The sequence below is a fragment of the Gossypium hirsutum genome, chromosome D09 (assembly GCF_007990345.1).
Source record: "Gossypium hirsutum isolate 1008001.06 chromosome D09, Gossypium_hirsutum_v2.1, whole genome shotgun sequence".
Classification (NCBI taxonomy): Eukaryota; Viridiplantae; Streptophyta; class Magnoliopsida; order Malvales; family Malvaceae; genus Gossypium; species Gossypium hirsutum.
The window spans coordinates 6577318-6590989 of NC_053445.1; the positions used below are offsets into that span (position 1 = coordinate 6577318).

General features: G+C 30.4%; 1 protein-coding gene and 1 non-coding gene across 2 annotated transcripts; one reads left to right on the forward strand and one right to left on the reverse strand.

The window, feature by feature from the left end:
* Nucleotides 1–155: 155 nt before the first annotated feature.
* On the reverse strand, nucleotides 156–2396 carry LOC107892779 (probable polygalacturonase At2g43860). Its single transcript, XM_016817831.2, has 9 exons — nucleotides 2201–2396; nucleotides 1939–2079; nucleotides 1633–1803; nucleotides 1505–1528; nucleotides 1170–1377; nucleotides 983–1064; nucleotides 782–890; nucleotides 589–702; nucleotides 156–440 (listed from the first exon to the last, which is right to left on the reverse strand). The coding sequence occupies exons 1-9, from the start codon at nucleotides 2369–2371 to the stop codon at nucleotides 195–197; spliced, it is 1266 nt and encodes a 421-aa protein (XP_016673320.2). The 5' UTR covers nucleotides 2372–2396; the 3' UTR covers nucleotides 156–194.
* Nucleotides 2397–5115: 2719 nt separating this feature from the next.
* TRNAA-AGC (transfer RNA alanine (anticodon AGC)) lies at nucleotides 5116–5188 on the forward strand. Its single transcript has one exon. It is a non-coding gene; the product is annotated as a tRNA-Ala (tRNA).
* The last annotated feature ends 8484 nt before the right edge of the window (nucleotides 5189–13672 follow it).

Sequence of the window (13672 nt, forward strand, 5' to 3'; positions counted from 1 at the left end):
GTTTTGTTCAATGCTCATTCATATTCAAGTTCTCATTACTTGTAAATCATATTTTTCATTAAAGGGGAGAATCAATCATCCATCTTAAACAAATATTTACTTTATATAATAATCCTCAAAAATACATTTACACTATAACATAATCAAATTCATAAAATTTACTATCTGCTATGTGCTAATTAAAAAAAAAGAGTCTAGAAATTATCATGTTTGTCCAAACAAGGTACATTAGGATGGACCCTTCCATTTCTCAAGCCATGAGCATTGAGGCAATACGATGAAGTTTTGCCTTTTTGCTTCTCATTTCTCAAGTTAATATTTTTCATGGTAATGTTTCTACAAGGACTGGATTCACTGCACGAAAGTTGCACTGCTGTTTCTTTATGTGATGTGCCATTGATGTTTTCATAAGCTATGTTGCTAATCTCCACAGCTGTTGTCTGCAAAATATATATAGTACTAGTTAACATTAAGACCACTTCATTTTTAAATAAGGACGAAAAACCATTAACAATCCTATAAGGGAATAAGAAGTCACGTTGTCCTACAGGTTGAGTTCCATATCAATAAATTAAACTAACATCTTACTTGATTCTTGCATTGTTTATGAGGGCAATAATATTGATCGATAACAATAGGTCGAGTTGAAGCATGAGAAGTTATATCTTCAAATCTAATGTTCCTCGCATGACCATGTCCTCCCTAAACACACAACAATGCTAATTATGGATTATATAATAGTTATTAATATATATGTTTTAAAGAAATGCATTATATATACCTGCCAAGTTTTGATTCTAACTCCATTAGTTGTTCCATAGAAAGAAACATTTCTTACATGAACAAATTCAACTTCCTCAGTTTTCCCCATAATTCCAAGGCTCCCAATGCTTCATATGGCAATCAAATATTAAAAGTGATATTAATACAGAAAGTTAATATCATAAAACAATGAAAGGAAGATGATTGTAAAAGAGCATACCTTATTCCATGACCCGGACCGCATTCGATGTTAGTGATATTGATATATTTGGAGCCATCTCCAATTGATATACAATCATCACCTGAATTAATGAATAAGTATATATAAAAGATTAAAACAAACATATATACAAAGTAATATGGAAAGTATAATGAAATGAAACCAGCAAAGAAAGAAAGAAAGAAACCAGTTTGAATGGTTGTATTGTGGATAGAGACATTGGTGGAACGTTGGATGTGAATGCCATCAGTGTTGGGGCTGTTTCCCGGAGCTTTGATTGTAAGTTGAGTGGCATGAATCGAAGTAGAGTCTTCAAATGCAATGTGCATTTTGGGACTTTCTTCAAAGGTTGAACCTTTCATATCTACATTCTTGGAGTGTCCTATCATAAAACCCTAAAACCAAAAGCCACATAATTCTCATACAATTACAGTATACACAATTTATGTCAATGTTTCTTCGTAGTATATCTTTGTAAAACATATCTTTAGAAACCGAAAAACTTGAAATTTGAACACATACCGTTGGTTTCCGAAGTTGGCACGACTGTTACAAAGAGCAATGGACATGTATATATCAGTAAAACCCAACAAGAAAGTTTTACCATAATGTAAAATCTTATGTGCTTGTACTACAATATAAACAATTACCTTTTGGTTATCTTTGCAAGAAAGTTTCCACCAATTACCTCCCTGGCCATTGATGATACCAGATCCTTGAATGTGGAGACCATCGAAATTCTGAAAGCCAATCCAATGGTGACAATTTCTATTGCATTCCCATGTAGAAGGTTTGGTTGGGGCTATGATTCTCCCATCAATCTGCACCCCAGTTTATATGCAAAGTTTCTGATTAATACAATATTATATATCCTTAGTTTTATACACTACTGGTACTATTGCTAAATATATATAACTGAATTTACAATGGAAGTAGAGAAAGATAGATAGAAATACCTGGAAAGTAATGTTATTAGAGTTGCAATGTTTGCCGTTGAAAGTTAAAGGTTGCAGCAGAAACGTCTTCCCTTGAGGTACAAGAAAGGTTGGTGACGGAGTTGATGAATCGCAAGCAGCATCCCATGCACGCTTAAACCCCTACAGTATACACGACATTAAGCCAAGCATTTATTATCAGTAGGCATACAACACCAGTCCTTAAAATTAGCACCACACACAGCAGATAAAATTAAAAGGAAAAAAAAAAGAAAAAGAAAACCTTAGAATCATCCTTCTTTCCATCCCCAATAGCTCCAAAGCTAATGACACTGAATGTATTGTCACCATAGCTATCAATATTTACGTTGCTCTTCTTCAATTGACGAGAAGAGCCAGTGAATACAGTGCATTGGATCAAAAGGACAAAGAAGAAGATGTTCAAAGTTGCCATAGTACGGATGATTTCTTAATTTGATGCGTATGTGGAATGGAAGATACATACATGCATGCTTGCATGCATACATATATAGATATAGTAAATTGTTTTCATAATCCAACAATGAAAAGGAGTTGGTTTTTGTGTTAATATTGACGTGAGTTTGTGTTCCTTTTCCTACTATAACTAAAATAGCTATATAAATATGAAATCGAAGAACTGTAGTAAAAGTAGGAATCATGAGTTGGAAGCATAGTGGATGATGGTTAAAGCCCACTATTCACTAATTATTTTGTGGTCTTCTCTTTAAATTTACTACAAGTATATAAAAATGAATTCATTATTGGAAATGGACATGATTATGACAAATTTTGATCAGCTTAATTCAACATTTTAGCTATTGCTGGAAATAAGGCTACTAATTAAATAAAATTTACATCTTTGTTATTATATGTTCCAGTTTGATTTTTTGTTCTTTTTAAGTTTACCTAATTTTAAGTTCCAAATGTTTTTTCTTTTGTGAATTCGAGGTTAGTGGTTAAAATAAAAAATTTCAAACTCTGATAATTAAAACACAAATATATTAATAATTAGATAATTCTTTTTACAATTTACCCTAAAAAAATATGCTCCACAAAACTTAAACCTGTTTTTACTTTATTTTATTTATACTTTTTTTTAATACTTGAAACTATCAAAAAAATTTAAAATTATTATCTAAACTAAAAGGAAATTCAAATAATAGAGTACCACGTCACTATCAACTTTTAAAAACATTTTCTAAATTCTTTTATTTTTTTCTATTTCGCTATTTCTCTTTTCATTTATTTTTTTATTATATTTTTTTTCTAAATTGACATTAGATTAATAATTTTTTATTATAATAATACGATAATAATAAAAGTAATATTAATTAATAGGATAGTGTACTAATTTTAAATTAATTCATTTGGTTATATCTTTTAAAATTCCACTTTAAAAAATAACATAATATAATTGAACATAATTGGATAAATTAAAAATAAAAAAAATCAAAGTATTTTAATTAATAAATATAATTTTATTTTATAAGATAATAATTAATAATTTTAAAATCAATTTTTTATAATTAATAAAAATTTAAATATGTGAGATTAACATTATATATATATAAAGATAATACTAATATATTGGTAATATAATCAATAATGTATAAATTTATTTATTATTCTTAATTTATACGTAAAAATTCAAAAAAAATATAATTAAATTAAATATTGATGTGTATGAATATTAATTTCATCTAATCAAATTGGTTTAATTTTATATTTGATAGTTTAAGTATTATTTGATTTTAATAATCTTATATCAAAAGTAATGGTTGTTTGTAGAAAAAAAATTGACAGAAGTAAAAAGAAAAATGCTTGATTGTGAAATTTAATTCAAGACCAGTGGCAAAGTAAACAACTAAAGACAACATTTATGTATTAGATAAAAGGAAAGATGATCATGGAGAATAACACAAGCTTAAAATGATCGATACTGATAACAAGCTTATATATTCCATTTTTTTTTATCAGATAATATGATTGAACAGAAGGCAGAAAGATGCATACCTATGGCTGCAGTACGTTTCCACTGTACCTCTTTACATGCATTACCTTACCCCACTTCATTAGAAAATGCGACAGTTAGGCAGAAGCAGCATCAGGTACTGATGCAATCCACCAAATCCTTTTGTCTTATGATTTTGGTCTCTTAGGGGAAAAAACCAAAATGACTTATCAGATTTAGAGCTCACCATGTATAAAGGCTCCAAGAGAGAGCTTGTACTTGATTAATTTTGCCATTCAGTAGCCTCATTTCACTGACAAACAAAGAAACCGTGAAATTAGGTGTTATTAAATGGTAGAAACAAGAAACATAATGTTCTATTTCTGCGTCTAAGCAGAAAATATTCCTCTTGGTCTTGGCTCTTTTATGTGCAAATGAATGACTTATCAACCAATAGCATTGCCTTGTGATTTACAGGCATTTTAATGCAGGCTCATGTACCACTTTACTATTTCTTCGTCCAAATGGTGCCTTAAAAAATAGCATAGCAGTTAGAACATTTGATTAAAATTTGACAGTCTATTTAGGGTGACTTGGCTTCCAAATGAAAGCCTCGCAGTCCTTTGCATAATGACATATCAATCCCAGCATTTCAATAGATTTGACATTACAAACAAGAAAAAACCAAGTAAAAAGAAAAAAGGGAAAGAAGTGTCTAAGATGGGATGCAATAAGCTTAGTGTTTCAGCAAAGCTACTCTAGGAAGAATAGTTCTATTTCAAACTATGTTTATAAACAGTGTGTTTAAATTCATCGCAGAAGGAAACGCCTAGCCTACAAGTATCTCTAAAAACATCTTTTCAACTTAATGCAGCATGGAAGAAAAATATTTATGCATCCTACATTGGCCCTTTTAATTAACTGAACACAACATTTATCTATTCAAACTAGTTTTAGTACCGTCCCCCACCTCTCAAATGCATTGTTTGGTGGTATAACCATGAATTTTTTTGGATTGGATAAATAAGTATTTTGGGTTGGATCTCTAAATATATATTTTTTAAAATTTTAAATTATAACCATAAATAAAATTACAAATAAATTGACAAATTTCTGAACAAATAAGATGTGATTTTTGTAAACTTGATACTGCGCTGCATGTTTCCATGTTAATTTTATTACACTATAACTAATAATTTACAATTCTGTCTCACAAATAGACGTATGGGGATGTAGCTCAGATGGTAGAGCGCTCGCTTAGCATGCGAGAGGTACGGGGATCGATACCCCGCATCTCCATTTTGCGTTATTATTTAGTTTTCCTCACCCATTGGAATATTTTCTGTTATAGCTTGTGCTTAGAAAAATTAATTTTCGTTTTTCAGCCATAATAGATAAAAAAAATTTTGGGTTAAATATAAAAGTGGTATTTGAATTCCTCTATTTTTCTTAGATTAATATTTAAAATTTTTCTTTTGTTTTAGATTGGTACTTGATTTTTTTTTGTTCCCTAGTTTGATACTTTTTTTAACACCGTTAAGTCTGGGACAAATGACAATTCCAGGCAACACAACACATGTCATTAATGACATCATCATGATGTCATAATTTAAAAAATATATTAAAAATCAATAAAAATTTAAATATCATAATTTAATTTTTTTAAAAATTTTAAAAATCTAAATATATTTATATATATAATTGATAAATTAAAAAAAATCCTTTCTCAGATTTCTGAATTTCTCTATAAATTTGCTCAATTTCCCTTTGCTTGCACTATGGTTCATCTCTTGCTTCATTTCTTTGTCTTACAAGAGCTTTTATTAGTTGTTTTCTATTTGAGTTGGATGTGTTCAACTTGGATTTTTATTGATTTTATTTCCACCGAGGGTTTCTTTTTCACGTTAAAGGAGATCATGTTCTGAGAATTTATGATATTTTGCAAATAAATCTCTTTCCTTGGCTTATTATCTTTCCTGGTAGGGAATAGTCACTCTTTGATTTGATAGAAGAAGTGACATCTAAGGGGAAATAAGATATGGTATCGAAAAGGAGAAGGAAAAGGCACTAAAAAAGAGTGTCTCGAGAAGGGGCTTTAAAGGACGGTTGGTTGACCTTCGACGCAGGAAGCATCGAATTGTATTAGCGGGATAGCTTACTTAAATACTCCCCGAAGCTAGGAAAGCTAGTGCTCGTGACCATCAACTCTTAACCCCCATCAACAAACCATTCAATCCTTCATAATATCAAGACCCTCAAACCCCATGGCTGTAGAAAATGATTCGGCTAAGGGCCAAATACCAATCACCATGATTGTAACAGCCAACCCATTTAAGAGATCTGAGTGGTGAAACCCATTTGAGAGATTTGAGCTGTCACACCCGGTTTCCCTCAAAATTTGAAAATTTCAAACCTTTAGGGGTTAAATTAAAAGAGACCGTAAGCTGACGGTCTCTACTAGAAAATTTGAGAAATATAGAGGCTAGTTTGAGCATAGTTGAGCTTCAAATACGGTTCCTTAGTGGGGGACAAAATGATTAAGGATGAATGGTTGATATACGATAAGAAATCGCACATGAAGGGCTATAAATAGCTAGAGAGTGACTTCCTAGGAGACTTATTCTCCAATCTGTTTCATTTCCCTTCCTTCATCTTCCTTCTTGGCTACTCCGAAGGAAAGATGGCCATGGAAACTCTACATAGAGCAATGATCGTGAGTCTTGAGTCGGGAAAAATAGAGGATCCAGTAAGCTGCTAATGTTCTAAGTCCTTTAGTGTATGTAAGATTTAAAAACCAAGGTTAAAGGCTTCAAAAACCATTTTAAAGATTCTGCGTGTTTCTAAAAAAATGAGTTTTAAACTGAGATTACTAAGCTTAACCCATGAATTGGTTGTCTTGCTTAGCTGCCAGGAGAGTGGAAGCTCCAACGTCCAGAAGAGCTAAGTAGACAAGGCAAAGAAGCATTAGGCGAAGAAGCATCCCATCTTTAATGATTTTTATGTTTTTGTGATCATATTAGCTTAATCTAGCCAGCCTAGGGGTTAATTTGAAAAAATATTAAAGGTTGTGGGACTCACCATGAATGCTTTTGAATTAATTTTGATTTTAATTGATAGATTATGAGTCTTTGTTGAAAAATAAACAAGTTTTGTTAAGTGATTTTTGATGAATTTTGGAAATAGGGATTAATTTGTAAAATGTATAAATTCTAGGGTTTTATTGTGAAATAATGGTAAAATGGGCTTTTTCAAGTCCCTTTCATCTATGGTTAATACGGATTTAGATTAAAATGGTTGGACTTTAAGTTATAAGCTTAAGGACTAAATTGTGAAAAAGTTAAAATGTTAGGGGCAAATTGGTAATTTGTTATAAATATGAAATATGGATTAAATTGAATACTAGAAGTATTTAATTGATTGAAATTACCTATTTAGATCAAGATAAACCACATTTGGACTTAGATTGAGGAAAAGCTAAAGCTTCAGACTAGTTTGATTATATCACTACGCCCCTAATTGTCGAGGTAAGTTCGTATGAACGGTAATTGTGTTAATTTTATTTAAATTGAATGTTTATTATGCTATGTTTAATGTAAATGGATCGATATATAAATGTGACAATGCTATGATGAATTGACGGGTATCGAGTCCCGATTGAACCTTAGGAATTCTTAGGATACAAATGACATGTCATTAGGGATTTCATGTTTCGGGTGTTGGTCTTGATTGTCCTACTGATGGCTGAGGTCCAACATTTGTTGCAGATTCTCCATAGCTCGTGTGAGCAGCATCATGTAGCTTACATTTTGACCCACAGCTCGTGTGAGCAGACCCATTTCACAGCTCATATGAGCAATGATGTAAAGGAAATGTTACGGTTATATCTAAAGGCGAACTTCGTGTGAGCTTTCCCGAGTATCCGAGGAAATTCTAGATGGTTCAAAGGGTATGAAAATGAATGAAATGGTAAGTGTTCAACTGGAATGTATCATGAACTTATGAAAAGGAATTATGAACTAAATGATGAAATTATATGTGCAAATCTACTTGTCATTGGATGAATTCATTTGCACCATGTACAAGAGTATTAACTTGTGATTTTGATGATGTTGTATAGGTTTATGGCAATCTTATGGTTTTGGTTGATTTTATACTTATACTTTATATTATGCAAATGAAATGGTAAGTTATGTTTTGGTTTATACGAGCTTACTAAGCATTCATTGCTTACGTAGTTGTTTTCCTTTGTTTTATAGATTATCGAAAGCTCGATTTGGTTGGAAGCTCATCGGAGATTTATCACACTATCCAGCAGTTAATTTGGTAGCTTTTGAACATTTTGGCCAAGGTTTATAATGGCATGTATAGGGTGTGTATATTGGTACTTTGATGAATGAGTTAATTGTTTGGCATGTATAAGTTTTAAAAGTTATGTTGGTTTGGTACCATTTGATACTTTGTCAAAATATGTCATTTTGGTTATTATACATGTTTGTAAAGCTCCTGATGGCATGTTTGGAAAGGCTTGATAATGGACACTTTGTGGTATGTTTTGGTAACTAATTGAACTAGGTTATGATGCTTGAAATAATGAATTGTTGATTTGTTTTGACATGTTATGTTTGGATGTTAATTGTGGTGCCTTTGAATGGCATATTGGTTAATTGAATTAGGATCTTGAAATGGCATTTTGATGTGTGCTTAGGTAGTGTTTAGGTCCCTTTAAAGTGTGCTTAAATGGGTTAAAAGGTTATGCATGAAGTGGTTTGAAATTCCTTGATTATAGGTAAATTTTAGGTTCACACGGTCTGAGACACAGGCGTGTCTCAGCCATGTGAGGCGTACGACCTGGAAACTTGACCGTGTGTCATCTGAAAATTTCAAAGGGTACAAGTCAGTGAGTTACACAGCCTAGCACATGGCCTAGCACACGAGCGTGTAGGGCAACTCAGAGAGTTACACAGGTGAGGACACAGGCTGGGACAAAGTCGTGTGTCCCTTGTTCTAAAGTTACACAGCCTGGGGTTATTCCACACGGCCGTGCGACCCTTGTTTTCAATTTTTGCAACTTTTTCCTAAACTTCCTGTTTTGTTTCAAATTAGTCTTAAATTGCACCTAAGCTATTTTTATGGCCTTGAATGCTCGATTTAGAGACAGTATGCATGTAAATGAATGGTTGAGGATATTATTAACATGTTGAATGATATGATGTTTAAATGTTTCTGATTATACAGTAATATTTCGTAACTCTAATCCAACGATAGAGACGGGTTAGGGGTGTTACACATTGATTTACTTACCAAATTGTTGCCAAGAACTAGAAACCAAGCTAACCCTAATGAGATCAGAAGGGTTAACCGGTATCATGAGAATCTTCATTGAAATATCATGTCCAAGCAATTCTATAAAATCACCAAAATAATCCAATTTTGGATCCTTTGTATAGCTTTAGCAATAACTGTAAAATATCAAAAACCCCAATTCACAATTATCTATAATAAGAAAAAAGAGATTTAAAAAAATCTTTATTCGGAGTTTTCATTGAAGATCAATACAAATTTGTTACCCTAAACTGAAACATATTAAAGACTAATCAAAAGACAGATTAAGCAGAACGTACACGAAATACCCAATACTAAAATAAAAATATAGGGACTAGTTTTAACAAATGGAAAACATAGAAAAACTATGTTAAAAGAAATGGAGAAGAGAGGAAAATAAAGGGAGAAGCAAAAGATAATGGGAAATAAAGAAAAAAAGAAAAAAAAACATAAAAGAAAAAATTAAATTGCTCAAAACGAAAAAATATAAGGACTAATTGTATAATTTAACTTAAAATTTTCATTTAAAATGATGATTTAACGTGCCACATCAGCTTACCATTATACTATTAATGACAATTAACGGCTTAATGACTAAAATGTTACAATACGATAACGTAAGTGACTAAAACATAACATTTCAAAAATAAGTGACTAAAATGTAACCTGATGTAAACAAAAGTGACTATTTTAGTAGTTTACCCTAAAAAATTTCTTGGTAAAAAGACCTTTTGGGTCCCTCTCAATTTTAATATTAAGCAAATTGGTTCCTCTCAAAAACCTTAATCTTTATCAATTTTGAAAGTGAGCAATTAACGACAATTAATCATGGAGTTAATTCTCACAAAATGAGCACCCACATTACAAAGTTTGTTCATTTTGGTCATCCTGGTTAAAATTGCAAACAAAAATCTTAGCATTCCAAGTAATTTTTTTATTATTTTCCACCTTGGATATTAATATCTACCTCATTAATTTACATTCAAATAATTTACTTTCCTTTGTTTTCAACCTAGTAATTCCTCTAATGCCGCCTCATCTAGAACAGAAATAACACACAACTCTGCTTTCTATGTTCTACATATCCATCCATTGCAACTAACACTTTCTTCATTTTTTTTATTTTACCTTTATACACTCTAAGGAGTAAGTTATTTAAATTCATGAGATGGATATTACTATCTAGCTGGAAAATAACAAAAATTAACCGGAATGGCAGGTATGATTTTCGCTTACAATTTTAACAAGAGCGATCAAAATGAACAAATTTCATAATATGAATGCCCATTTTATTAACTTTTTTTTGTGTGTAACAGCCTGATTTCGACCCTAATCGGACATAGTGGTTTCAGAACCACAAATCTGAGTCAGAAAAATATTTTAATATTATTTTGTGTGTTTATTATGTGTAAATTTGATTGTGTGAAATTTTTGTGTCTTAATTTTATCGTTTAAGTGACCAATTAAAGAAAAAGGACTTAATCGCGTAAATAGTAAAAGTTGCTAACTAATTGTTAAAGTGCTAAATTGATTTGTTCTTTTAGTGGTAGGTGTTTATGTTGTAATTATACCATGAGTTATATTGATGGACGGTTATGTATATTGTATATAAAATGTGTATATTGAATTATAAAAGTTATTTTGGTAATTATATTAATTATGATAATATAATAAAACATAAAATAAAAACATCACATGCATGTTCATCTTTAGTCTAAGGAAAATAAAAGAAAATAAAATCTGCATTCGGCCTTTGTCTTGCTCAATTAAGGTATGTAATTTGTTCGGATTTTAATAATTTTTACGTTTTTGAAATCGTTGCTAAGTTATCTTCAAAGCCCATGTTTCAATTTTTGAAATTTATGATGATTTTGTGTTTTGCCATTGATGATAGCTTGTGATTTTTGTTGTTTGATGGTGAAATATTAAAGATATGTGAAAGATTAATATGTTTTGTCTTTGAATTTTTGGTGAAATCGAGTAATTAGGGTTAAATTGTGAAAATAAATTTTTGAGGGACTAAAATGCTAAATAAATGAAAATATGGACTTGTATGGACTAGGGTAAAATTCAGTCTAAGCATGGTATGTGTGAATTTTGTGTTTTATGTAATAGGGACTAAATTGCAAAAGTGTAAAATGTAAGGGGAAAAGTGGTAATTTTCCCATTTATGTGTTTTTGGATTAAATTGAATGAATTAATGAATAAAAAGGCTAAATTTGAATATGTTTAGATCAAGAAACGAAGAAAACGGAATTGGATCGGGGGAAAATGAAGTAGTCGAGTAGTCGATTGTGTCCGTCGATATCCGAGGTAAGTCGATAAGCATTTAAATTCTGTTAAATTCAATTGGTATATAGTATATATATGTGATAAATGGAATTATTAAAGATAATGTTAGTCTTTGGCAGAATGTATTTGTTAAAATAGGTAAGTAATTGAGTTCAATTCAAATAGTATTTAACATCTGCAAGCCCGTACGAACCCTATAAATGCATGAGATTTTTTTGATAAATGTTTTCGTGTAAGACCACATCTGGGACGTTAGCATCGACTTGTGTTTTCGTGTAAGACCCTGTCCGGGACAGCGGCATCGATCAGTGATTACATGTAAGACCACGTTTAGGATGTTGGCGTTGTATAAATCTCTTGATTATTCGAGTATCCTATTTAATTTTGAACGGTTCAACGGGCAATGATAAATGAAGATCAGATATGAAATTGAATTGCATATTCAAGTATGTGTTTGTTAAATGTATGTTTACAAATAGGTTAAGTTGTTATTTATAATTATGGAAAGTATGTAAAAATGGCATTTGAATTAACTAAATCCATATATATGTATATAAGCTGTTGATTCGGCCCTTGTTGAATTAAATGTTGTTCAATGGAAAGGTTATAATTATATATATATATAAGTTTATTTTCGATTATATAGCTTGAGTTTGAAATCAAGGTATGAAATTATAATGGATGATGTATTTATATATGGTATGGTATATAATATAGGTAGTATTAGTTAAATGTTATATGTTATGAATAATAAATATGCTTAAGCTTATGACTTACTAAGCTTTAAATAACTTACAGTGTATTTGTTTTGGTTGCTTTTGTTTTATAGATTTTGAGGTTGTTACGAGCTCAGGGATTCGTCAGAAAAGCTTATCACACTATCAAATAACTACGGTATTTTAAACTAAAATTTCTTTTGAAACTATAGCATGTATAGACCTTTGAAGGTTGTTTAATTCGAAGATGTATATATTAAAGCCATGCGAAAATGGCTTAACATCTTGTTATGTTTGGTTTTGGATTGAATTATGAATTATGAATTATACATGACTTGATAATAGTTAGTGTTTTATGGATAGTATTTTACATGCGAATATTATGTGTGGTTTATTTGGTTGGCATCAAAATGAATATATGATATGATCTATAAATAGAAGTATATTTGTAAATGTTGGAGAGTAAAAGAATGTTAAGTGTTCGGTTATATATTGATTTGGTTTGAAGTGTGGTTATAAAATTTTAAAGGGTTTGTATAATTCATTGAGATGTATATTTAAAAATGTTAATGCCTATGTACATGTTTGTGGTTGTTTATTTTGTTTGATAGGTTAATGAGATTACCGAGAGTTATAAAAGTGATATTTGTTTTGCATCTTAGATTAAAGTGGTAATGAAATGGAATGTGGAATTGGGAAGTGAACTATGTTTGAGCATTTATGAACATGCATGAAAATGGTTAATTCGGTTATATGCATTTAAACTGGTATATGATTTGTTGTTTAAACATTGGTTTTTGATAGATAAATTGATTAATAAGAATAGGTTTGTTTTGGGCATATAATGTAATAGTGATAACTTATATACATATAATAGGACATATGTAATTCGGTTGTATAATTAGAACATGTATATTTGTTTACATTTGGGAGTGAGTTGATTTGGTTACAAGATGAGCTAATTACCGAACACCTCTTAAAATATTTTGGATGTTGTTAAAAGAGATATATGTGTGAATCAACATTAGTACGTATAAGGTACTTTTATTGTATAATTTGGTTTTGGTAAATTATAAGTTTGGCTATGGCATAAGTTTCTTTTCTTGTATATGTGCATATTTTAGTTAGTTAAGAATTAGACTATAGCTTGTTTTATATATATAACATATATGTAATCAATGACCAAATTATATTTGGCTAAACATAATTTCAAATTATATGCATTTATAATCGGCTTTATAGGTAAGTATCAAATTGGCTATTATGTGTTTGTATTTTTTTCCTTTTTTTTCGAATAGGTGAGTCATTAAATTCGTTAATTATATGACTTAATTATATAGCATATTTAGTTATAGTATTTAATTGAAATAGGCTTGGTTATATTAACATAAATAATTTATGTACTGAGTTTGTTTATGTAAAAAAAAAATTTATGGAGACTATGAAATTATGA

Bases quoted from the DNA above. Each gene is read 5' to 3' on its own strand.
- LOC107892779 (XM_016817831.2), bottom strand. From the start codon at position 2,371: ATGGCAACTTTGAACATCTTCTTCTTTGTCCTTTTGATCCAATGCACT. The intron at 1,804-1,938 runs GTATTTCTATCT...ACTGGGGTGCAG, and splicing joins CTAATAACATTACTTTCCAG to ATTGATGGGAGAATCATAGC. The intron at 703-781 runs GTATATATAATG...TTGTGTGTTTAG, and splicing joins TTAGAATCAAAACTTGGCAG to GGAGGACATGGTCATGCGAG.